At 40.7% G+C, this 26,230-nt stretch overlaps 2 protein-coding genes across 3 annotated transcripts; one reads left to right on the top strand and one right to left on the bottom strand.

The window, feature by feature from the left end:
* Window positions 1-1,262: 1,262 nt before the first annotated feature.
* LOC119724592 (hydroxyacid oxidase 1-like) lies at window positions 1,263-23,081 on the top strand. 2 transcript variants are annotated; one of them, XM_038195701.1, is made up of 9 exons: window positions 12,442-12,576; window positions 17,155-17,326; window positions 17,537-17,688; window positions 18,456-18,714; window positions 20,050-20,198; window positions 20,755-20,846; window positions 21,887-22,048; window positions 22,306-22,375; window positions 22,621-23,081. In XM_038195701.1, the coding sequence occupies exons 2-9, from the start codon at window positions 17,190-17,192 to the stop codon at window positions 22,683-22,685; spliced, it is 1,086 nt and encodes a 361-aa protein (XP_038051629.1). In that variant the 5' UTR covers window positions 12,442-12,576; window positions 17,155-17,189; the 3' UTR covers window positions 22,686-23,081. The 2 variants fall into 2 exon arrangements, with proteins under 2 accessions (XP_038051630.1, XP_038051629.1); XM_038195702.1 differs by lacking the exons at window positions 12,442-12,576; window positions 17,155-17,326; window positions 17,537-17,688 and adding an exon at window positions 1,263-1,509.
* LOC119724589 (hydroxyacid oxidase 1-like) lies at window positions 3,456-10,572 on the bottom strand. Its single transcript, XM_038195698.1, has 9 exons — window positions 10,303-10,572; window positions 9,607-9,774; window positions 8,640-8,791; window positions 8,073-8,325; window positions 7,611-7,762; window positions 6,295-6,386; window positions 5,904-6,065; window positions 5,348-5,417; window positions 3,456-4,961 (listed from the first exon to the last, which is right to left on the bottom strand). Exons 2-9 carry the CDS (start codon window positions 9,741-9,743, stop codon window positions 4,888-4,890), a joined length of 1,092 nt encoding a protein of 363 aa, XP_038051626.1. The 5' UTR covers window positions 9,744-9,774; window positions 10,303-10,572; the 3' UTR covers window positions 3,456-4,887.
* Window positions 23,082-26,230: the final 3,149 nt, after the last annotated feature.

The following is a 26,230-nucleotide window of genomic DNA, read 5'->3' on the forward strand; positions in this document are numbered from 1 at the left end:
GGGAAAAACAACGTCGTTTCTACCACAGGACCGATGAACCGCATAAATGATGATATTTGTGTCTTGAAAGTGCGCTGAATGTACTTCAATTTTACCAGCAACAAATCTGTCCATTTTGGCGTTTCTCAGGACTACATCTTCAGTTTTCTACCCACCGTGACGCAACAAATTCCCTCCATGACGTCATATTTACACGCATTCTCCGTAGTGCCTTAACCTCTTGAGGAATGCGCATGTGCCGCCCTGCCCAGTTGTGCAAATCACAGAAAGGAGTTGAGGGCCAAATAGGCTATTTATTGGAGTTTGGGTCACGCACGAAATGAACAGGGTCGCATTCCGGAAAAAACATCAATTTTGTTGGTACACTTTTCTCGTGTCCCTCGACAGATTCTATGCGCTAGGAATGCGGTAATCCTAATGGATGCGAGAGGGGTGCGACAACGCCATAATGGACGTTTTTGTGGCTCTTCAGGCGTGAGAATATGGCATGGCAGCACGTTCGGCAGATAAAAAGTATTGGAGCATTTTGTGGGATAACAGAAAAGAAGGCTGACGCTGTGCGTGCATGCATGACGGGTCTTTGAGCAGTATTATCAGGGCCATTTCCAGCATCACCGCGTTCACGTTTGTGTAAAAAAATTGACGAAAAAATCGTAGTGAGCACAGCACCACACCAACTGAAAAATCCACCATTACGGCGTTCTATTGCTCCTAATATTCTATTTAGACCGATTTCAACCAAACATATTTTCAAAAAGTGAAAATTTGGCCAAACCGGGGTCAAAAGTCAATATGAGGTCACTGGGTTCATAAAGCGCATTTTTTTTGTTCTCAAAACGCTACTCTTCCAGAAACTTCATTGCACAATCACGTGACTCGTTTAACACAAATTCATTGGCCTGCAGCTTCTGAGATCCGTAGTCAAGTCCTCAAAAGTACGTACCGTACAGGCTTATAAAACAGGTCTTTTACGAATAACGATTAAATCTGTTATAAGCCCTATAGTTGAAAGACTGAGTAAGCCTATTAAGCGGAATCAAGCTTAATTTTTAAAACAAAATCATCATGTTCTTTTCTACAACAAAAAATATGTGCAGTAACGACACAGAATGAGTCGTGTTAACGAAGAGACTGAAGACTCCATCTGATTTTAATTACAATGAAAGGGTGGGGACTGAATAAATCAGCACTTTCGATATGCAAAGTGCTCCATTGTCATTCATTTCTTAACCCCACCCCAAGCTCCAGCATGGTCCCACAAACCCATGTACATGCAGTTAAGAAGGTGCAGCGGTGACGGAGGGATTCACACGTTTTTGTGTCGCACTTCATTTCGGCGTTTTATTTCCTAAGTGAACACATTCCAACGAATCTATTGCAGTGTCAAAACTCAGCACTGTTTCTTGCTTAACGGATGCCAAGATTTTGTCTCCATGACAAAATTTGAGCAATCTGAACCAACTGTCACTCGGCTCAGCGATGCTGCCGTGAACGGACTCACTTGCAAAGGTAATAAAATGATTTGTAACATTGTCACATTCCAGTTATTTTTGTGCATGTATTGTGTTCACTTTGTCGTCGTACAGAAAAGAAGCAAACATTATGCACACTACATGTAATGTTTCAACTCGTTCTGTTCAATTGGTTGTTGTAAAACCTCTCCAGGTAGCGGTATAGTTGAAAAGATTCCCAGATCTGGCCATCTTGTCACCCTGTACACAAACCGTATGACTGGTCTGAAATTTTCAGTGTTTCACAGTATATTACTTTAATTTTTTCCCTGCTAAATTTGCCTCTTTTTTTTTTTAGGAAATATTATTATCACTTTCTGATGGCTGATAGGTCACTGAAGGGAAAATTAGCGATGACCAGCAGCCCAGATAATGGGAATCTTTCCTCAGCGGTTAATGCACCCGCTAGCATTGTGCAAATACGTTGGGAAATCCGGACGCCATTTCATCAGTTGTGTATTTCTTAACACAATTGGAAAGTTTTCAACATTTTTTGGACTGAAGAAATAAGTGGCGTCATGTTCCAGCATTCTTCCATTATGTATACGGAACGTGTTGAGTATTAAGCCCAGTGTAATCAGCCGAGCGTGGCCATGAACGGCCGGCCGCGGCGGCTGTAGCAGTCAGCCGGCGAAGCGGTGCTTATTCGTTGCACGTGGAAACAGCAATATGGCCTGATATTCGGTGAGGCGCACTGGGAGTCGACCGTGCGGTTTTCTAATTTGAGGGGACAACACCGCAGGGGCCACAGAATCACCTGAAACCGCGTTCACTGAGGAGCTGATGCGGTGCAACGCTTGGACCGCGCACGTGCGTTATTCAATGGGGCGAACGTGGCAACATTGGGGTGTTCACATGCCCGTGAAACCGCCACAATGCTTTTATTTCTGGAATGCAAATGAATGCACAAACAATGCAGCGTGGGGCTGGTACAAAAAAGGCCATTTACGTGGCTCACATTGCGACATCCGACTCATTTCTGCAGAGCGGCCATGCATGCATGAGTCGGATGTCGCAATCATCTTTGCGACGAGCCAAACTAGCATTAAAATGTCAAAATATTCGAAAAATAAGATTAACTTGGTAGATTTTAATCAATAAACTCCTCTATGGTCTGTTCCCGAAGTTTCTCCCAGAGTAAATTGCATTATCATGGTGATTTTCAGCAGCACCACGTTCAGATTTGTGTAAGAAATTGACGAAAAAATCGTAGACAGCTGAGGCACACAGCACCACACCAACTGAAAAATCCACCATTATGGCGTTCCCAGAGGCGTTCGCCTGTACAGGCGCGTGCTGCGTATTTCAAAGGGGAAACTACTTTATGCATCGTTCGACCAGTGAACCCCGAAAATGGTATTTTTAACGTTGCACAGGGTGTTATTGACTGAGCAGTTATTTGTGGTAATAAAATCTGCCCATTTATCGGAATCAATGCTCCACATCGCGTTTCGTCTTTTCAAGTTGAGACAAACGAGGAGTGGCGACTGAATTCGGAACAGCATTGAAACACCGAAATGGCCTGATATTTGATGAGGCGCACTCCGAGGCGATCGTGTGGTATTCTAATGCGAGGGGACTGCACCGCACGGGCCACAGAATCACCTAAAACCGCGTTCACTGAGGAGCTGATGCGGTGCAGTGTGTGGACCGCTCGAGGTGCGTTATCCAATGGGGCGAAGGTGAAAACAGCACGGCATCACACAAGCCCGTGAGACCGCCATAATGTAGACATTTATGAAAGGCAAATAAATACACAAACAATGCAGCGTGGGTCTAGTACAAAAACGTTCATTTACGAGGCTCACATTGCGCCATCCGACTCGCTTCTGTAGACGGGGCCCATAGTCGGATGTCGCAATCATCTCTGTGACGAGCAAAAAATGGCGTAAAAAGGTCGAAATGTTTGAAAAATTTGAGGATAAACTCATCAATGATCTAGGTGGTGTCTTCCTGGCTTTTTTAACTGTATTATCAGGGCGATTTTCTGCATCACAGTGTTCACATTTCTGTATAACACAAACGAGGAGGGATGGCAACTGAATTTGGAACAGCATGGAAACGCCGAAATGGCCTGATATTTGGTGAGGCGCACTCCGAGGCGACCGAGTGGTTTTCTAATGTGAGGGGACTGCACCGCACGGGCCACAGAATCACCTAAAACCGCGTTCACTGAGGAGCTGATGCGGTGCAGTGTGTGGACCGCTGACGGTGCGTTATCCAATGGGGTGAACATAACAACTGCTCGGTGCGCCTGTAAGAGGCTTTTGCCGCCATACTGCGGGTTTTTCTGGAACTAAAATACACAACAATAATGTTCGCTCAGTCGTCTTTAATGTGTTGTGCGTGTGTATCAGACACAACATTGTCACGACATCGGCGCAGCACGATAAAAAAATTATGGCCTGATTTTTGGTTCGGTTAAACGCCGATGAAAAAATCCCCTCCCCCAATAAAAAATATTCACAAACGGTTTTGGCGCTTAAAATGTTGTCTTTCCGAATCGTATTTTATATCTATATCTCGTGTTGTGAGTGTTTGTGGTAATTAAATGCAGTCTTTAATTGCTTTGAAAATCAGTACTCTTAGGCTTAAATATGTGAATTGTTTTACTCCTTTATTTGTTGGTTTGGTTTAGTAAATAACTGTATGGGATTTTGGTATGGGGAAATTAGGATTCGACTTTAGTGGTAGTCCGCCAGCCAAATGCTAGTCAAAACAGCACGGCCCGCTAGCGGCGGGCTAATCGTATTTCAGAAAGAAATTTGGATGTGTTCTCATGTTGTGCGGCCCAGGCAAAGGTTCTGCAGGCCTACATTGCTCTGCCACTCATGTAGGCAAACCGTGATTAATAAAAATGGCATGTTTTATCACTTCATTCTCATTATCAGCACCCAGACTCCAAGCGGTCTTAAACAGAGTGATTAAAACCTCCCGAGCACACACATTTATTCCCTTAATAATCGTGAAAACCGGTAATGTATGTTGGAAATAACAACACAAACTACACGATATAAATCATTACTAGCAAATCGAATCAGGATACAGGAAGAAAGTTTCCTATCCAGGGCTTACTATTGGAAACGAGGTTGGAAATAAAGAAAGCACTGGGGACGAGGTTGGGACTATGCACCAAGACACAGTAATTGTATCATCAGTATGTTGCACCACCTAACGTTCAGAATGACGCCAACAATAACAAAATGTGTTTGCTGCCACTATAAGCGTCTCAAAGTCTCCCACGGACAGAGGAACCGAACCTGGAAGTATCGCCATTTTCTTTTCTCGTCGATCAGTACTTCTTGAAGCTATTCTGGCTATTCTGTATAGTCATGGGGTCTGCAAGCGTCCTTGTTTTATCATAGAACAGTTAGGTCTACGTTTTTGCAATCTTGTTGTCGGGCACCGTAACAATCAAATCTGGTGTAATGTCCGATAGCGAGGAACAACCTGGTGAAAGAAATGACAAAAAAGAATCTTCAGAACTGATGATACCCCAGTCATCTGGTATAACTGAAAGCAGTAATATGCAAAATACCTTCTATTCAGAGCAGTCATTATAATATTCGATTGAACGTACTTATTCGGCGGTTTCCTATGGATGCATTAAAGCCGTCAATTGCTACAATTATATTTTGCATAATAAGTGGATTTTGGTTTTGGTTTGCAGATAGAATCAATTGATCAAGAATATTCAGTCAAAATATGAAATTAAATATTTTAACATTTATAAATTCATACTCTGAACCCACTTAATAAAAATGATATACGTAGCTTATACTAGCTGTGGAATTCAGATTTGAATAAAATAATGGAAGACTTTAATCGCAAGTTACCACATAGTGCCATGGCCCGGCTAAATTCTTCTTTGAGAATCCCAAGAACTTTTTCAACTCCTTTCTCCCCCTGTAAATTGAGAGACAATAATGATAGAGAATAATTTAATACCAGGCGGTTACCCGACTTCGGTGGCTCGTATGACGCATTGCTGGATGTAGTGATTGATTACAATGAGAAGTTGTCCCCCCTACTGCGATCCATTTGCGCACGAAACCACCCCGAAATCGGTGCTCTTTTTGTCACAGTGTTTCAAACAGACCCACTGTACATGTATGTACAGTGGCCTCTATTGGCGTGTAGAAGTCTCAATCGCTTAACAAATGTTGCAAAAAATGGAAGTTGGACCAAGCTCATCCACCCACCGAGTTTGAGCGCCGTGCGACCTGCCACTTCTGAGAATAAGCCCGGACAGACATCGAAACATCCAAACAGAGACTTGCGTATTATTATATAGCTAAACACAACAGAGATTGTTAATACCCAGCAGAAATAGTTGGCTCAAAAAGACAATACGTGTAAATGAATGTTACGTGTAGAAGAAATGTTGCGTACGTCGAAAGCAAGCCCCCAGATTGCCGGTCGGCCGACGAAGACGGCTCGTGCTCCCAGAGCAAGGGCCTTGAGGACATCGGTGCCTTTACGTACTCCTCCGTCAAGATACACCTCAACATTGGAGCCACGTACTGCGTCGACTATCTCCGCCAAGACGTCGATCTAGGGAGTCAATTAAGTTTGGAATTTATTAATAACGGTATAACAACACGAAAAACACTTCTCTGGTAAGCATGTGTTCTCATACCAATTCTTACGGGAACCAGCGTGGGGTAAGTTTCCCTTTCTAGACTGGTTTCCGCCCCTGGAGTACCAATATGGAAACCGCACGTTAAGAGAGATTATTTTGTTTCTTATGCACGTCTAGTATGAAGTAAATCAATAGACTTACGGTAGCTGGTACCCCGTCCAGCTGCCGGCCACCGTGGTTAGACACCAGGACACCAGCGGCACCATGCTTCACAGCTTCTCTTGCATCTTCAGCTTTAAGGGTCAGAATAAACAAATACTTTTAGTTAATACTAAGAGGGCCCTACACTGGGCACGCACTGGACGTGGATGCTTAGCGGCGATGGCTGGTTAATGGTCGCCCTCCTCAGATTCTGAGAATCTGAGAACAGGGGCTGGCATCAACACCAGGAAGGCCCTAGCTTGGACATCCCTCAACAAAATGAAAAGAGTGTGGAACTCCAACATAACAAGACAGGTGAAGCTTTTTCCTAGCCACAGTTGAATCGGTATTGCTCTATGGGTGCGAAACATGGACTTTAACACCTGTCCTGGAGAAATCACTCAATGGCACCTACACTCGTTTGCCAAGAGCTATACTCAACATCAGCTGGAGAGATCACTGCCAACACTGATCTGTGAGTGGAGCTCCCTAAGGTTGGGGACAAAATTGCCTTCAGAAAGATGGAACTAGCAGGACATTACCACCGTCATCCTGAGCTACCAACGAGCCAGTTTATACTCTGGGAGCCGCCACATGCGGAAGAAGACGACACAGAGGCAGAAAAAGGCATCGTTAAGCATCAATGTGTTGAAGAAAGACACAGGGGTGGAAAAGAAACTTAAGCTCGTTGCACGTATGAAGAATCGTGACGAATGGCGGATCCGTCCCTATAGCCTAGCCTGAGAACATATTCGTGCGAGGCATTGAAAAAAATATCAAAATGTAGTCAAGCATTCGTCAAAACACCATAAATCCTGTTTGCATGTCTTTCTATTACATGGATACATGTTCAGCAACTATCTGGGGCCAATTTCACGGTGCTGCTCAGCACAAAAAAGTCTGGCTTATAAAAGCAGGTTACTAGCCAAAACTCCATGTGATTTTCATGCTAAGCAAACAACAGCTGAATAATATACATCACATGGAGTTCTGGATGGTAACCTGCTCTTAAAAGCCAGACTATTTTTTTGTGCTAAGCAAAATTGTGTGCTTAGCAGCGCCGTGAAATTGGTGAAGTAATTCTAAACGTTCACAGCCTTTTGGTTGGTAGTCTGTTTTTACTCGGAAAGTTTTCGTTGTACCGAGCACATTGTGTAGATATCAGCTATGGTGAATTGGCGTTGTTTACCAGTCAAGACGTTGTGTGCCAGAGGGATCAAATGACCCTTTTTCAAGCTCCTTCTGTTCTTCAAGGACCCAGAAAAATTCGACTCCTGTTTCATGACTTCATGATTCTGACCTCAATTTCTGCTTACCTGTGAGAATACCTTTCAGCACGACCGGAAGTGACGTAATTCTCCTCAGCAACAAGATGTCTTTCCAAGTCAGTGACTCTGTCTCTGTAATTAATCCACGAGCTTTCTCTGGGGTAATAGTATCCTCTCCAGGCAATAGAAGTTGCGGAAAGCTTCGCACGGGGAAATAAAAAAGGATTCAATCTAGTTTGGTTTTGGTACCTTAGAATACCTGTAGATATGCTTCTTGGTCATGGATCTCGTAAAGAAAGTGCGCGACATATCAGGACACAACCATTTCGAGAAAAAAAGGGACACGGCAGATTTTCATGTAAGCCGAGTCATGTATTCCCCCCACTATTTATTATAAATAGTTTGCCCAATCTGATTGGTGGTAGATATAGAAGTATCGAAAGCATCTCGTATAGGTATTGCAAATTTACGTTCTTTTTAAATTTGGAACTTTTTTCCCAAGCAACTTACGTCGGGTACAAATCTGCTTTTCTTCTTTTTAAGTGAATTTTGTTTCCCAGCACTGGTTGGTCTGCCGTTACCACCAAAGCTTTGAAGCCTGCTACCTCGGCCCGTCTGATCAACGCCTCCAGTCTGCCTTTGTCGCGTATGAGGTTAAGCTGAAGCAACAGTGGCGTGTCAGGGTGCACTGATGCAGCCACGTCCTCCAGACTCCTGTTGGACCACATGCTCAGAATCATGGCAGAACCAACATTGGACACTCCTGAAAATAATATGTTCCATTCGTGTGGGATATGATCGAGATATTCAAACGGTCGGCACGGTCCTATGATTTCAGTGTTGAAGTCGAGTCAATCACTGTCAATCAGAAGTCATAAGTCAACTCGTAAACTCTTAAAATGAACTGTGGCAAAGAATTGTTTAACCCCTGGCAGCTTTTAGGCTACTTCTTACTAATTTTTGCAGACTGACTTATGATTTGCGACTTGTGATGGTCTTCACTACAAAATCTACATTCTCAGTGGGCGTTTTGACTTCTACGATAATGTCGTAAGGGTAAAGTGTTATCAGTCTTACCCTTTGCAGTTGCAACCTCCCCATCACGATGCACAAAGGTCTGACGGGCCGTGGGAGACACACCAACGGGAAATGACAAGCGATGACCGAGTATAGAGGTGCTGATGTCTCGCTGAGACACGTCCCTCAAACATCGCGGTCGAAGACGATACCTTTTTGGGGGAAATCATTCAAACAGTAAGTGAGAGTCTAGATAATGCACTCTAAAAAAGAATTCAGCTGCTGGCCATACGTTGTGTCCTTGGGTATATGCCACTTCATCCCCACTTGCCTCTCTCCAAACAGGAGAATAAATGTAAACCATCCCCTGTCATAAACTGGCATCCCATCTAGGGGGAATAGAAATATTCTCAGTCGTTTCGTATACCAAGGAAACTCTAGCCTGTTGGGCCATATTGGCTAGTGACAGACTCTTCTTTTTTCTTCTTCAAGACTAGGGCGTACTATATAGTCAAGCTGGACCAGTACGTATGACACTGTAGGCAGTTAATAGGACATATCCTTACCACTTAGTCATTGTCAGTCAGTCATGCAGTCAATGATGTCATTGACTCAGTCAGCAATCAGAGGAATATACTTGTTCGGGTCCAGCAAACTACATTGCAACAATATCTACACTCGGGATCTTTAAGGGGAATGATGGCAATAAAATGTTGAAGTAGCTAGCCTACCTCAACAATATGTAAGTTCAAGTTGTATTGACCTCACAGGCCTTAATTTATTTGAAGGAAAGCTGGTACGGTGGGAACTTAAAGGATGAATTTGGGTAAAACTGGCAAGAGCAGATCTCAGTCATTCTAAATTCCCACCTATTCTTGCTATTCAATCAACTTAAGTTTTTTTTTCCTTCCATTCACGTATAGACTGTGGTGCCTTTGAATTTCTTCCAGACGTGAGAAGTTAACTGTGTAATGTATTAACTGGGATCATCCCATGACTAGTCTAAGATTGCTATTTAAATGGTTACCTCTGAAAGGCCAGTGGATTGTCTCGCAGCGTCTGCTCACCGTCTGCCCCGCATCTAAAGAACTGCCAGAGCCAGTCCGAAACAGTCGCCTTGAGGTACGGCTCAAAGTCCTCGACACAGACTGGTTCCGATGCCATGTTGATTGTACACAACCCCTACTTTCCTAGTCTGAGAGGGAATTGAATCCGATCACGAACATTAATTATGTCTGTTTCTAGGAACGAACAACGCATGCGTGACGTATTTCCACCACTAACTCTGCTCCACGAACAGGATCTGTGGTGGCTGACCGGGTGAGCCGCGAGAATGACATATGGGCAGGAGGTCTCCCTAACAAAAGAGGGACAATAATAAGGGGCCCATCCACGATTGCAGGTAGAAATATGTTGTGCCTGCAATCTCGTGGACATTATTTGATGGCAAACATCGAGAATTGGTTGGAAAAAAAAAACACCAAGGCTTAGCCCAAAACATGGCGCCTGACGCCAGACTTGGCTACCATCGGTGCTGTTATCAAAGGTGAGCATGAGTTAGATTGTACTCCAGCTCCACCATACTCATCTGTAATTCTACAGCTGGAGGTCAATCTAGTTGCATCCAGCGGTTAAAAAATGACAGAGGCCGTGAAATTTGGCCTCCACTAAAATGTTCCTAGCTGTTCCCCTAGTAACCAAACCCAGATGAGATTAAACATACCTCATACCATGCAGCAGTCGTTCACAAAGCTAATGATGATCCGCTTGAAACAGAACAACAGTGACTAAACTATGAGAAATATTGGCCTCCCCCTTCTTGGTGACAGTTGGGTATATACACTCCACTCATGCGTGGAATTTTATTTCAGACACACTGTAATTTGGGCCCCCTCGCCGCTCCAACCCAACTAACCACAATCCATTCATTCATGGCAACCTTGAGACAACAACAGCCATTGAAACCACAGTGGAGATCAAAAGACTGTCAGCAGAGCCAATCCATGGCTATATGCATGCATGTCATGGCCGCGCCGGGCATTAACACAAGCCTTTGGAAATTCGCACAGGACTTTCCCCGCCAATTCTGAGCAAGCCACTGGGGCCTGACAACCCTCCAACGGCCCCCTTGGTCCATACTAGGGTCTAGTGGTAGATGATCTCGGGCATGCCTACCACGTGCTGTGACAATATATAAAAAATATCAAACAATGTGAATAGACTTGATCATATGACACGCCGACGTCCAGTGCCGCTGTTACGGTTGTGTCATGTTTGTAAATACTTGTGGAAGAATAATTTTGCTAGTGTATTTGAACATTCCCAGTTGAAGTTTGTTATGTGAGCGTTAGCGTGTGAAGTTTGGCAAATAGAGGTGCAGTATATCTCTGTTGTGAGAGGGCGCAACATCTGATGGCCAGCCTCTGCATGCCAACGAGGTAGTGTACTTGGTTAATTAGTACTGGGTAGCGCCCACACAATCTTGCAGGAATTCAGTAGGAAGAATGAGTGTATTGTAATAAATAATGGTGACTAAGAGTAGTTGCGGGTGCAAAGCTTGGATAGAACACCTTTATTGCGGGAAAGATTTTAAATGAAGAAATCTGGTCACTCCAGGTAAGGCAATCATTGAGCACTGTTACAATGTATCGTGCTGGACCCCAAGAGCAAGTAAGCCTGTTGTCCTGTGATAGACCTTCATCATGCTGCCGCCATTTCAGTCATGTTCCCGGTATCCAATAACAGTACTGAGTGATAACATTTTTTGTGCAAAACGGAACCAGACTATTTTCCTTCCAGCCTCGCTTTGGTTACTATACGTTGATTAGAATGGAAAAAACTTACGATGGCCGCAAAATGATAATATGGTACATTACTGAGTACATACAATCCTGCGGTGTTCCCATATGGTTCCCATGATGAGCATTAAGCTCACACGGGGGCATTTTTACTTTTGTTCTTAAGTACCCACAGGAAATCCGTGGGCTCTCCATCTGACATTTGTGTGAGGGTGTGTTTCTTACTGAGCTCTAGAGGTACCATCCACGACGTTTCCACATCATGACAATAAGTTATGTCAGGATCAGAATCCCAACATCGTGGAAAACACTTCCAGAGCTCCGTAGTTGCCTTAATGTTCGTGGTCAGTGAGATATGATCTGCTGTAACCTCAGCCATTTTCTTTTTAAATAAAAAAAGAAGAGTTTACAGCAGATCAAACCTCATTGACCAAGCACGTTAATTAAGGAAACTACGGAGCTCTCGGAAGACAGTGTACTGATGCGCGATCAAGCTAAATTAGTCGTTTGTCGGGAATTTCCATTTGGAGATTCAGGCCAAAAAATAATTGACTTCATCACATATCACTTCCTTATATCTCTTGGTGTTCCGACTTCCATAATTTTTTAACTAAAGATGGTATCAGCATGCTGTTTTCACAGCAGTATAATGCTGAGATTGTGCCCTGTTGTGAACATGAACTTTTACAACGTGCATTAGGTAAAAAACAGGGACCGTATGCTTTTCATGCCTCCGTTACTGCACTACAGTAGAAAAACCCAATAATTTCTTAAACGTGGTCTCTTTGTGTGTAACATTGTTTGCTCCTCTGCCTATACTGGTACTCAGTCGCACGATCATAGCTATGGAGCGTAGCCCCACTCCATTCAATAACTGACACGGAGCGGACTATACAAAGGTTTTAGTCTGCGCTGTGTGCAGTCGGTTGAGACACATGATCGACGTTTGAGCTATGACAAGTTCATTTCTAAGGCACAGGTTCAAAGTTTAGCCAAGCGTATACAAACAAACACGCCACGGGCCGGCGTTGCAGCTGAATGTGCTGACTAACATTTAGATATACTTTGCGTACTCGACGGTACGTACGCGGAACTCTGCATATGGTGAGAAGTCATACACGACCATTCATATTGCTCAATTACAGAACAGCGGCACGTACACCTCTTTCGACGACGGTCGTCGAGCACGTAGACACAAGGTAATTTTTGTCCTAAAGTAGCGAATACATATTGCCCTAGCTTTACTCTGCATTAAACATATCAGTTCCGGTTGTACATAGGTTTCAGAATTTGTTAATAATATTCTAGCGTGAAACTATATCAGGTGAAATATGACCCATTTTTGTATGTGTAGAATAATGTAGCAGGGCAACGGATCAGCAAAATATCAGTTGGTAACGTTATAGTCAGTGGGCTTACGGTCGAAAATGACCCCCCCCCCCCCATATGCAATTTCGGGTTCATTCTTTGAAACTCTCAGGATCACTAGAGGATACCTCAAGAAGTTCAAAACCACTTTATGCCATTTTTTCTGACCTTTTTGTGGGCGTGGGCATGATTTTAAAAAGTGGGGGGCTTCGCGCGTAAAAAATAAAAAAAAAAAAAATCTTTTTCACATTTGGACAGTTAACCAGCTCAAGTGATACATCACACACAAACAAATTCCACAATTGTGCCTCTTTTGGAGGTGGGGCAACCTTTTAAATAAGTGGGGGCACACGTTGCTAACAGAAAATCGACCTGTAACAGGCAATCTTGAGGTTTCTTGTTTTGTTTTTGTATTTGTTCAATCCCTTATAATTTGGTGTGGAAAACAGAGTTTTGAGTTAAGGCCAACAAAAAAAGTCTCCGGTTTCTGGTATGCGAGCGCGTCGCCATAGCCATGCGCGTCGGCAAAATGAAAAAGTTTTTTTTCAATGAAAGATGATGTCTCAAAACCGCCAAACTCACTGGTTTGACTAGAATCATGCTGCTGCACAATTTTAACGTGTTTTTAGATTGGGTTATGGTCGAGAATAAGCTTTATGTGGCCTCTCTGGACTCCCATATATTTGCACTAAGTTTAGTCGGGCACCATTTGAAGCAAAAAAATCAGTTAAAAAAACAAAACAAAAATCCGCGTTGCCACACTACTTTTTGGGCAAGCTCCATACCAGAAACCGGAGACTTTTTTTGGCCTTAGAAGACAAACGAAGGACGCTCACAGGGGGAACGGAATGATAGAAACGCGTTAAAGGGAATGAAACGAATTCCAGTGATGTGCACTGAATGAGACTCAATAGCATGAATCTGGCAAAGGGACAGAGACAATGAGCAAACAGGATGGAATAATACTTTATTTATTCAGATTAATTGGTAAAAACACCTGTCTCCCAAAAATACAACTATCCAATTAAAAGTAGTATACCAAATTTGATTAAAAACCGTCCAACAGAGTAAAAATACATTAGCAACAATAATTCCCTTAATTACAGTAATTCCCTGAATAATATAAAAAATATGTGCGACAAGTACATGTAGTCGTGTATATTATAATTATTTTGAGTTGCATTATAACAGTGTGTTTATTATCTCAAATTTCTGAAAGATTAACGAAATACAAAGTCAATTGCAAGACTGAGCAGGAAAATATATACTAGAAAAACTGCATAGTTATATTTCTACATACATTTTATTGATAGAGGATAGTCGTTGTGTTTTCCAAGCTTTTGATAGCATTTTTGAATACAACCGTTGAATGTCAATGAATCGAAAAATTAAAGTTTTGAATTTATGGGACGGAGCAGCGTTTTGTGCATTTTCACTTTGACGTAGGCCATGATGACATTTAATGCCAGATTGACTTATTCCTTAAACTTGAGCACCCTTCGTATTTCTTAGACCTCATGGATAGACTTTATGAGTATAGCGGCCGTCTTATAGGGCATCATTTGTTATTTTAATTCAGTAACAATGAGTGCTTAAAAGGTTTATTTCTGGTATGTCACAGCAAGACAAATGTATTGCCTTGATGACTGCTACCTATAAGGTTCATATACGCCTTTTTTGAAATATTGTGGGCAAGAGAGAGCGCCTTTTTTCAGTGGGTGACCTCTCTTGTATATTCACCCCGCAAATGTATTATATTATGTTATTCATCTTTTAAAAACTATTTCATTGAAAATAAAACATGACAGAAAATATTCTTCAAAATTGACAAAAATTGCAAGGGGTTAACCTTACTTTTTTTGTGAAATTTGGCCCGCGAAAAATAAATTTCTTCCTAGTACCTTATCCATCCCCAAATAGAAGTGGAATGTGTTTGAGGGTCCTTTAGGCCAAAAAAAAAAAGTCTCCGGTTTCTGGTATGCGCGCGCGTCGCCATAGCCATGCGCGTCGGCAAAATGAAAAAGGTTTTTTTTTTCAATGAAAGATGATGTCTCAAAACCGCCAAACTCACTGGTTTTACTGGAATCATGCTGCTGCACAATTTTAACGTGTTTTTAGATTGGGTTATGGTCGAGAATAAGCTTTATGTGGCCTCTCTGGACTCCCATATATTTGCGCTATGTTTAGTCGGGCACCATTTGCAGTCATCAGTCGACATTTGAAGCAAAAAAATCAGGTAAAAAAAAAAAAAAAAGCCGCGTCGCCGCACCACTTTTGGGCAAGCTCCATACCAGAAACCGGAGACTTTTTTTTGGCCTAAGCAGGGTTGTATATCACTGTTATAGAAGGGAATAAAGTCCTTGTTTGACTTAACAGGAGGTCTGAGTTATCAACAGTTTGACATTTTGAGATTTCATTGTAGTTTATTTTGTCCTGACAACAGTGTTGACCTCGTTTTATTACACACAAACTGCAATAGCCTTTTTAACTTCAAATTTATTTATCTTCACTTCATTTATAAAAATGATATTATTAAATGTTGTACTCGGTCATTGGAAATATTGTTTGAAAATGACAAAGTTCAATATTAAGAGTAAAACTTATCCAACTTGGGTGATTTAGTGAATCCTTTACAAGTCACTTGTAATTGGACAACATATTTGGCATTTAATATCCATGACCTTATTTAGTAATAGAAAAATGTGAGACTATATTGTCAATAGTTTCAGAATCCAGATTACACAAGATGGATTACACACGATTTGTTTCACTTAACAGTTTTAAATTTGGCATATCACCATAAATGATATGATTGGTGATGTACTTCAAGATTGGATATATCAAAAGGATTTGTAGCCACCGAGTAGAGAAACACATCTTAGGCTGAAACTTTGATGACTATATTGCAAATAGTTTCTGAAAACCCAATCCACATGAAGGCCCAGGCAGAAATCGAACCCTGCGATGAAAGGCGAGGAAAGTAACCAATGAGCCAACCTGACTCCCCAAGCGCCAACCTGGCTCCCCAAAGATTCAAGAAAAGCATGTGACCAGTTCAAATTATAAAAGTATTTTAATAACTACAAATCCTTTACCTTAACATTCCAGCATGGTTTTCCAAAGCGAACAACTCAAAAGTTAGGCAAACCTCTTGACAGAGGCTTGGGATATCAAGTTTTCCTTCTGATATATCCAATCTTAAAGTATGGCACCAATTATATTAATGATACATATATTCAGTGATATGCCATATTTAAAACTGTGACACACAACAAATGTTGTGTAATCCAACCAGATCTGGATTCTGAAACTATTGACAATATAGTCTCACACTTTTCTATTACTAAATAACGTCATGGATATTAAATACCAAATATGTTACAAGTGACTTATGTAGGATTCACTAAATCACCCAAGTTTGGCAAGTTTTACTCTTAATATTGCAATTTGTAATTTTCAAACTTTATTTCCAATGATCAAGTACCACATTTCATAATATCATTTTTATAAATGAAGTGAAGATAAATAAATTTTAAGTTAAAAAGGCTATTGCAGTTTGTATGTTATAAAACAAGGTCAGCATTGTTGTCAGGACAAAATAAACTACAGTGAAATCTCAAAATGTCAAACTGTTGATAAATCAAACCTCCTGTTAAGTCAAACAAAGACTAATTATTCCCTTCATTTGTATAACAGTGATATACAACCTTGCTTGACTCAAAACTCAGCTTAGCTCACATTTTGAGCCCATTCTCTCAAAGTTTGACTTATCGAGATTTCACTGTATATCAAAACATAAATGTCTCATAAAATTGATTATTTGTCCATTTGTACATGTATGTGTACAATATGCCAAATATATTAAAAACGGCTGCCATTTCAATGGCCAATGGGGGGGGGGGAGTGGGGTGGAGCAGATTGTCACTTGTTGAGGTGTCCATAGGTGTTTGTGAGAGTTTGAAAGAATGTGCAATAATCCATATGGGCTCGCACAAGCTTCCTTTTGGAATACACGTATGCCCCCTTTTTAAAAAAGTGTGACACGCCCCCCAAACCCCCAAAAGATGCAAAATTGTGGATTTTTTTTTTCTTGTGATGTTGCACTTGGGTGAACTGTCCAAATGCGAAAAAGAAAAGTAACATTTTTTAAATATTTTTTGCGCGCGATGCCCCCCACATTTTAAAATCATGGCCACGCCCACAAAAGGGTCAGAAAAAAAATGGCATCAAGTGGTTTTGAACTTCTTGAGGTATCATCTAGTGATCCTGAGAGTTTCAAAGAGTGTACCCGAAATTGCATATGAACCACCACAAGCCCACTGACTATTATCAGCATTAAGTAGATTTGGCCTCCGCCGTTTTGATCATAGTTATTTTTGCCTGATCGGGTTCGATCACCTCACTGTCAGATTCGGAAAAAAAGTCGGGGTTCGTGAACGATCTCATGGCTTCGGAACCAGTCTGTGTTGAGGACTTTGAGCCGTATCTCAAGACGAGGGTGTCGGACGCTATCTGGCATTACTACAGAGGCGGGGCAGACGATGAGCAGACACTGAGAGCCAATCCACTTGCCTATCAGAGGTACAATGTAATCCCATTTTAGTAACAATCTCATTTTCATTATGTCTGGTTCACTTGTGTGTCGTTGATTGTAGGTTCACTGCAGCTCAATAACATGCCATTTGCCAAAATGCAAAACATCAAGGCGATATGCTGAACAAATACTAGATATTCATGTCCTATATTTAATACTGCATTCTTACGGTTCGAATGGTTTCCTGACTAATTTAGGTATCGTCTTCTACCGCGATGTTTGAGGGACGTGTCTAAACGAGACACCAGCACCTCTATACTCGGTCAACGCCTATCATTCCCTGTTGGTGTGTCTCCTACGGCCTGTCATGCCTTTGTGCATCGTGATGGAGAAATCGCCACTGCAAAGGGTAAGAAGTTACAGTATAGAAGTGCTGGTCCCAGAGGGCCAGTCTCGTGTCCTCTGTACATTATCTGACTGACTCAGTAACAGTTGTGATCCAAGCAGTGCTATCGTATAGGATTATCGGCTGAATCGGACCAAGTGTGCCGACCAGATGCATGAAATACCTTTTAAGCCGGCCTCAGGTCGACCCACGATTTGCTTGCGCCACGACGGAACCGTCGGCATCAAGCACAAAAAATATGCTCAGGTCACAAAAAAAGAGAAATCTTGTGAAGGTCGCGAAACACGTCGCAGAAGTTGAAATTTTTGTACTCTTGCGACTGTTGATTTTTTTTTGAGCGCCGACTGATGTCGATCGTCTTAATGTCGTCGCAGTTGCACTCAGGTCGCACAAAATCGGCGACTGAGTTGTTTCCGACGGTCGTAGCTCAGGCCCAGCTTGATCCTGAAAAGTCAGTCGCCGACTGATCTATGTCGTCGCAAGGTCGACCTGCGGCCGGCTTAATGAGTAGCCACTCTGCATCTTGTGTGCTCTGAGACTAACTTTGCTAAGCCTACCTTGTCTCGTCTAGGTGCGTCCAGCGTTGGGTCTGCCATAGTTCTCAGCATTATCTACTGACTCACCAACAGTTGTGATCCAAGCAGTGAATCTGGCCAAGTGTGCCGACCAGAGGCACGAAAATACCACTATGAGTGGCCATTCTGAATCAATTCAACAGAATGTCGCACACTCTTTGACCACCTTTAATATGCTTGCCTTGTCTCATCTAGGTGTATCAAATGCTGGGTCTGCCATGGTGCTCAGTATGTTTTCCAACAAGAGTCTGGAGGACGTGGCTGCATCAGTGCACCCCGACACGCCCCTGTTATTTCACCTGAACATCCTGCGCGACAGAAGTAGAGTGGAGGCGGCGATCAGACGGGCTGAGGCTGCAGGCTACAAGGCACTAGTGGTAACGATTGATCAACCGATGTTGGGGAACAGAACGTACATCAGAAGGAACAACAAAGATATGGACCCGACTATAACGTAAGCGGGGAAGGTTGATACAATTCCAATTTCAAAAGAGTGCGAACATACAATACCTGGAGAAAAGTCTGTCTGATTAAAATTATGAAATACTATATAATTTATGATTGCTTTAAAGTGCATTTGCAGTTTGTTGATCTGTAAAATGGGCGGAAAACATGCCTCGGTTTGTTCATGGTGCCCCCCTTTTTTTTAACGAAGTTCTGAATTTTGCGCTTTCCAGATCTAGGATAGAAAAGCCCAATTAATAAGCTTTCTTTTAGTGAAAGAATCCTTCCAAATCGCTCATGTACCTTTCCAGTTAGGGAATTTTGAACACAAACACCGTTTTTAACCTTGTCCATGGACCACATTTAAGGTACGTAATATTATTTCAGTGGAATTTGAGTAAAAAGTAAAGCATGTTATATCCTGAATATGATATCAGAATAATCCCATAAGTCCCCTGGTAGCCAAGTAGAAGGCCCATCAAGACTATAAACTCTTGACATTATAAAACATGTTATTTTGACATTAACATTGGATGCAAGAGGCTTTTAAATAAATGTTATGATAAGTGCCAGTCATCATGGTTATGACAGTGTTCTGATGTGGTATTTTTTATATGTGAATAGTTTTCGTTTTGCTGAAACGTCACTTACCTTTATTGTGATCCGTGGACAAGATTAAAAAAATTGTGTTTGTGTTCAAAATTCCATAACTGGAAAAGTACATGTGAGCAATTTGAATGATTCTTTCACTAAAAGAAAGCATTAATTGCGTGTTGATATCCTAGATCTGGAAAGCGCTACATGCATAACTTCTTAAAAAATAGGGGCATCGTTTGGGTTTCCTTTTTTTGTACTCACCCTGTATAAACATTTGTTTAGCTGTACTTGCCTTTCTTTCCCTCGAAACTTTCGTGTCACGCACTTTTCAACAACGAGATTTATGACCAAGAAGCGTATTCACACATACTGAAATTTGTATCCTTGTGGAGACATTTCTTTGTTCTCGTGCAGTAAAGTTTTCGAGTTTGAAAGTGTAGTTTCAAAATACTCTTATTTTAACCAGAATTAATTTCCTTGGCTGAAATTCGGACTTAATATCCTTTTTCTGAAACTCTTTCATTTGCGACGGATCAACATACCTTGGAAATTCCTAGTTTTTTAAGTAAAATCCATTTCGTGAAAACCTTGTGGAGACGTATTCATCTGTAGAAATTGCCCTGTGGAGACGTATACAATCTTTTGTTCCCTATTGTGTGCATGTCTCCAGAGGGCACGGTGTATCAGATCACGCCTTCAAAAGTATGTACACCATAAATGATTAATGAGATTGTTTTCCATTGCGAAGCTTCCCGCAAGTTGTACTTCCTGGAGAGGAAATAACTCGAGAGAAGGCTAGAGCAATTGTCAACGAGCCACAAGCTCTGACGTGGAAGGACATCTTATGGCTGAGGCGAATTACGTCACTTCCGGTTGTGCTGAAAGGTATTCTCACAGGTGAGCAAAGTTTGAAATCAGAATCACGAAACAGCCGCAGAGTTTTCTGCAAACAAGACAAAACGAATTCAAAATTTGAAAACCAGTCTCTGAATGTGCACGACGCGCACGACGTCTTGGCTGTTAACCAGGTCAATCCATCATTGCTGCTCACCACACAATGGGCTCAGCACAACCAAAACTTTATCAGGCAAAAACAGGGTACAGCCAAACAGGTTGTAGGCGCGGCCTTAGTATTAGGTAAATTTATTCATACATCTTCTTCAACTCAAAGTTGTTGAACAGAATTCGATTGTATCAACTTGAAAGTCCGATTGTATCAACTTGAAAGTCTGTTTAGCGGAATTATGAAATCGAGAGATAAGCCAATTGGATTTTACCACAAAACGATGCATCTATAGCGGATTGGATGGGAGACATCTGATATTTTCCACAGGCTTCGCTCAAATTTGTATACATGTACATGTAATTCTTAAGTACAAAGTTGAAACTTTTTCCACAATACTTTAGCTTTCTTACTATTAACGGAAACATTTATTCATTCTCACCTTTAAAGCTGAAGATGCAAGAGAAGCTGTGAGGCACGGTGCCGCTGGTATCCTGGTGTCTAACCACGGTGGTCGGCAGCTGGACGGGGTACCAGCTACCGTAAGTATAATCAGTCACTCCATACTGTATAAGTGTCTCAAGAAACACGACCGAAGTGGACTTTCAAGTTGATACATTTTTTTCCCCAGATTGCCTGGAATTATTGCAACAGTATTGTGGACTTGTGCGCAAAAAGAGAGAAATCGAAGTGTGGTCACATTTATGCTGTTGGGGACTATAAAAACATTCAAATTTTGAAAAATCAGGAAAACTAGAAACACAGAAACCTTACCTCAGTCGCTTTACTTTGTGAAGCTTTCCGCAAATCTTAGATTGATTAAAATTGCAGACAAATTTTAAGTAACTTATTTATTTCCCTTAAAGCCATTTCTCCCTGTGGAAACTTACTTAAGTACGAATTTTCGGGCGTCTCCCGCCCCTCGTCAGTCAAATTGTGGTTAATCTTAGATTGATTAAAATCGCAGACAATTTTTAAGTAACTTATTTATTTCCCTTAAAGCCATTTCTCCCTGTGGAAACTTACTTAATCAATCTAAGATTGGTTTAAACAAAAAAGGAACCTTTTGACGGATATTAGTTCTTTTAACATACCTAAAGTAAATTGTCTGCGATTTTAATCAATCTAAGATTGACCACAATTTGATTGACGAGGGGCGGGAGACGCCCGAAAATTCGTACTTAAGTAAGTTTCCACAGGGAGAAATGGCTTTAAGGGAAATAAATAAGTTATCAGGAGAATCCCTGTACAAGGTCAAGAACATCATAAAGTGTATCGAAATTTTTAAGTAGCTGGTTGAATAAGTGCACTTACATAATTTTCATCTTTGATAAACGTTTGATGTAAATCCGTAGTACGTTTAAGCATGCTCACCATGAGAACGTTAGTATTTAGGCAGTGTGGTTCCCTCTCTCCATATTACATTTTTGGTGGAGTCAGAAACGAGTCTAGAGGAGAGAGCTTGTCCCACGCTGGTTCGCGTGCTCCATTCAAGTAACTGGTGAGAGTTATGTTTACCGGGGACGTTTGTTTCGTGTTGATACGTACGTTGCTAATAAATGTTACACTTGATCTCTATCAGATCGATGTTTTGGCTGAGATAGTCGACGCAGTACGTGGCTCCAATGTTGAGGTGTATCTTGACGGAGGAATACGCAAAGGCACCGATGTCCTCAAGGCCCTTGCTCTGGGAGCACGAGCCGTCTTCATCGGCCGACCGGCAATCTGGGGTCTCGCTTACGACGTGAGTTACGAAGTATTCATTTCCAGAGAAGGGTGACCCCCTTTATATTCTATGGAAACAACAAACCCCATTTTGAATAAAGATTCTATGCGGTGTTTTTTCTATATCATGTACGTATACCATGTGGTAATTAACTCCCTAGGGGTGTGCAAAATCGTATTAAAATTGGAGGATTCAGGACTGTTAGGGCTACGCCCTATATATTATAAACATGTTAAATTCACTGAAATTCATTTTTTTTCCCTCCAAATACACAGGGGGAGAAAGGAGTTGAACAAGTTTTGGGGATTCTCAAAGAAGAATTTAGCCTGGCCATGGCTCTATGTGGTAATTATAATACATGTATAGCGGTCAAATTGTCAATCATGTTTTTGTGTTTTTGTAAATCTCATATCACCCGCTAGTAAGCCCGTGTATATCATTATATTCTCTTTCCCAACATTGAAAACAGTGTTTACACTTAGGCAAGTACTACGTTGAAGCAAACAGCTCTGAATAGAGAGTAGTTTGCAAATGTCTGCTTGCCAAGTTAAAGCTGATGACCGTGGTATTATCTTCATTTCTTTCACCAGGTTGTTCCTCGCTATCGGATATTACACCAGATTTGATTGCGACGATGCCGTACAGCAAGATGTGAAACTAGAGTCTGAGAAGCAGTTCTTGTTTGAATTGGAACAACGAAGGCCTTGCTAACAAGACTTAAACGGAGAAACTTACAGACCGGATGACGTCACAGAATGTCATTGCATTCTTCCAAGTTATATGTTTGTTGGCCCTCAACAAATTGTTGGCACCGTCTTCTTGTTGCAGTTTACGCATGGGTTTAACGACTGTCTATAGTTGATTAACAATATCACCAAAATTATTGACATATTAAAGTTCAAAACAACACCAGGCATTTTTGATGTAGTTGATTAATTTATAAGCGGGTGTCATGTTCATCTGGTTCCTGTCTTATGTATTGGTGCTAATTATCGGCTTCTGGGTACCAGACGGCATATAAGACGACTGATGGATAGATTGTCATTAAGAAAGAACTTTTTATTGTCGGGGACCAAATTTGATAAAAAAGGTAAAATTAACCTCTTGTAATTTTTGTCAATTTTGGCCAAAAAATGAAATTGCTCCAAAGTTACTAAAAAGATTCTTAAAGAACCTTCAGACACATTCCACTTCGATTTGGAGATGGATAAGTAACTAGGAAGAAATTCATTTTTTGCGGGCCAAATTTCACAAAAAAGTAAGGCTAACCCCTTGCAATTTTGATAAATTTTGGTCAAAAAATGAAATTGCCCCAAGCTTAATGAAAAGACTCCGAAGAGACCCCCAAGACATTCCAACTTGATTTCGGCATATAGATATGTAATTGACAAGAAATTTATCTTTTTTGGGGCCAAATTTCTTAAAGAAGTAAGGCTAACCCTTTGCAATGTTGTCAATTTTGGTCAAAAAATGAAATTGCTCCAAACTTGCTAGAAAGACTCTTAAAGGACACTCCAACACATTCCACCTCGATTTCGGGATGGATATGTCATTAAGAAAAAATTCATTTTTGGGGGACCAAATTTCTTAAAGGAGTAAGGCTAACCCCTTGCAATTTTTGTCAATTTTGGTAAAAAAATGAAATTGCTCCAAACTGACTACAAAGACTCTTCCAGGACCCTTAAACACATTCCAACTCGGTTTGGGAATGGATAAGGTACTAGGAAGAAATTCATTATTAGCGGGCCAAATTTCATAAAAAAAGTAAGGTTAACCCCTTGCAATTTTTGTCAAATTTTGTCAAAAAATGAAATGGCGTCAAACTTGCTAGAAAGACTTTTAAAGGACCCTCAAACACATTCCATCTCAATTTGGTCATGATGGATAAGTCTTTAAGAAGAAATTCATTTTTTTGGGGCCAAATTTCATAAAAAAAGGGATAGGTTAAACCCTTGTAATTTTTGTCAATTTTGGTCATAAAATGAAATTGCTCCAAACTTACAAGAAAGGCTCTTAAAATACCCTCAAACACATTCCACTTCTATTTGGGGATGGATAAGGTACTAGAAAGAAATTTTTTTTTGCGGGCCAAATTTCACAAAAAGGTAAGGTTAACCCCTTACAATATTCGTCAAATTATGTCAAAAAATGAAATTGCTCCGAACTTGCTAGAAAGACTCTTAAAGGACCCTCAAACACATTCCATCTCGATTTCGGCATGGATAAGTCATTAAGAAGAAATTCATATTTTTGGGCCAAATTTCATAAAAAAGTAAGGGGAACCCCTTGTAATTTTTGTCAATTTTGGTCAAAAAATAAAATTGCTCCAAAGTTACTAAAAAGATTCTTAAAGAACCCTCAAACACATTCCACTGCGATTTGGAGAAGGATAAGTAACTAGGAAGAAATTAATTTTTTTGCGGGCCAAATTTTCACAAAAAGTAAGGTTAACCCCTTGCAATTTTGATGAATTTTGGTCAAAAAATGAAATTGCCCCAAACTTAATGAAAAGACTCCGAAGAGACCCTCCAAGACATTACAACTTGATTTCGGGATAGATATGTAATAAAGAAGAAATTTATCTTTTTTGGGGCCAAATTTCTTAAAGAAGTAAGGCTAACCCCTTGCAATTTTTGTCAATTTTGGTCAAAAAATGAAATTGCTCCAAACTGACTAAAGAGACTCTTAAGGAACCCTCAAACACATTCCACCTCAGTTTGGGAATGAATAAGTCATTAAGAAGAAATTCATTTTTAGCGGGCAGAAATTCAGAAAAAAGTAAGGTTAACCCCTTGCAATTTTTGTCAATTTTTGTCAAAAAATGAAATTGCCTCGAACTTAATAGAAAGGCTTTTGAAAGACTCTCAAACACATTCCACTTCTATTTGGGAATGGATAAGGTTCTAGGAAGAAAATCATTTTTTGCGGGCCAAATTTTTAAAAGAAGTAAGGCTAACCCCTTGCAATTTTGTCAATTTCGGTCAGAAAATGAAATTCGTCCAAACTTACTAGAAAAGTTCTTAAAAGACTCTCCAACACATTCCACTGCTATTTGAGGACGGATAAGGTACTAGGAAGAAATTGATTTTTTTGCGGGCCAAATTTCACAAAAAAGTAAGGTTAACCCCTTGCAATTTTTGTCAAATTTTGGTCAAAAAATGAAATTGCTCCAAACTTTCTAGAAAGACTCTTAAAGGACCCTTAAACACATTCCATCTCGATTTCGTCATGGATAAGTCATTAGGAAGAAATTCATTATTAGCGGGCAGAATTTCATAAAAAAGAAAGGTTAACCCCTTGTAATTTTTGTCAATTTTGGTCAAAAAATGAAATGGCCCAAAAGTTTCTAAAAAGATTCTTAAAGAACCCTCAAACACATTCCACTTCGATTTGGGGATGGATAAGTAACTCGGAAGAAATTCATTTTTTTGCGGGCCAAATTTTCAAAAAAAAGTAAGGTTAACCCCTTGCAATTTTGATAAATTTTGGTCAAAAAATGAAATTGCTCTAAACTTGCTAGAAAGACCCTGAAGAGACCCTCCAAGACATTCCAACTTGATTTCGGGATAGATATGTAATAAAGAAGAAATTTATCTTTTTTGGGGCCAAATTTCTTAAAGAAGTAAGGCTAACCCCTTGCAATTTTGTCAATTTTGGTCAATTTTTGAAATTGCTCCAAACTTGCTAGAAAGACTCTTAAAGGACACTCCAACACATTACACCTCGATTTCGGGATGGATATGTCATTAAGAAGAAATTCATTTTTTTGGACCAAATTTCTGAAAGAAGTAAGGCTAACCCCTTGCAATTTTTGTCAATTTTTGTCAAAAAATGAAATTGCCTCGAACTTATTAGAAAGGCTTTTGAAAGACCCTACAAACACATTCCACTTCTATTTGGGGATGGATAAGGTTCGAGGAAGAAATTCATTTTTTGCGGGCCAAATTTCTTAAAGAAGGAAGGCTAACCCCTTGCAATTTTGTAAATTTTGGTCAAGAAATTAAATTGCTCCAAACTTGCTAGAAAGACTCTTAAAGGACACTCCAACACATTCTACCTCGATTTCGGGATGGATATGTCATTAAGAAGAAATTCATATTTTTGGGACCAAATTTCTTAAAGAAGTAAGGCTAACCCCTTGCCATTTTTGTCAATTTTGGTCAAAAAATGAAATTGCTCCAAACTGACTTAAAAGACTCT

Source organism: Patiria miniata, unplaced genomic scaffold (genome assembly GCF_015706575.1).
Source record: "Patiria miniata isolate m_02_andy unplaced genomic scaffold, ASM1570657v1 HiC_scaffold_18, whole genome shotgun sequence".
NCBI lineage: Eukaryota > Metazoa > Echinodermata > Asteroidea > Valvatida > Asterinidae > Patiria > Patiria miniata.

Excerpts from the sequence above, each read along its gene's own strand:
- LOC119724589 (XM_038195698.1), bottom strand. The coding sequence starts at position 9,743 with ATGGCATCGGAACCAGTCTGTGTCGAGGACTTTGAGCCGTACCTCAAG. Across the intron at positions 8,326-8,639 it reads GGAGGTTGCAACTGCAAAGG|GAGTGTCCAATGTTGGTTCT; the intron begins GTAAGACTGATA and ends TATTATTTTCAG. Across the intron at positions 6,066-6,294 it reads TGGACGGGGTACCAGCTACC|ATCGACGTCTTGGCGGAGAT; the intron begins GTAAGTCTATTG and ends TTGACTCCCTAG.
- LOC119724592 (XM_038195701.1), top strand. The coding sequence starts at position 17,190 with ATGGCTTCGGAACCAGTCTGTGTTGAGGACTTTGAGCCGTATCTCAAG. Across the intron at positions 22,049-22,305 it reads TCTGGGGTCTCGCTTACGAC|GGGGAGAAAGGAGTTGAACA; the intron begins GTGAGTTACGAA and ends CCAAATACACAG. Across the intron at positions 22,376-22,620 it reads CCTGGCCATGGCTCTATGTG|GTTGTTCCTCGCTATCGGAT; the intron begins GTAATTATAATA and ends TTCTTTCACCAG.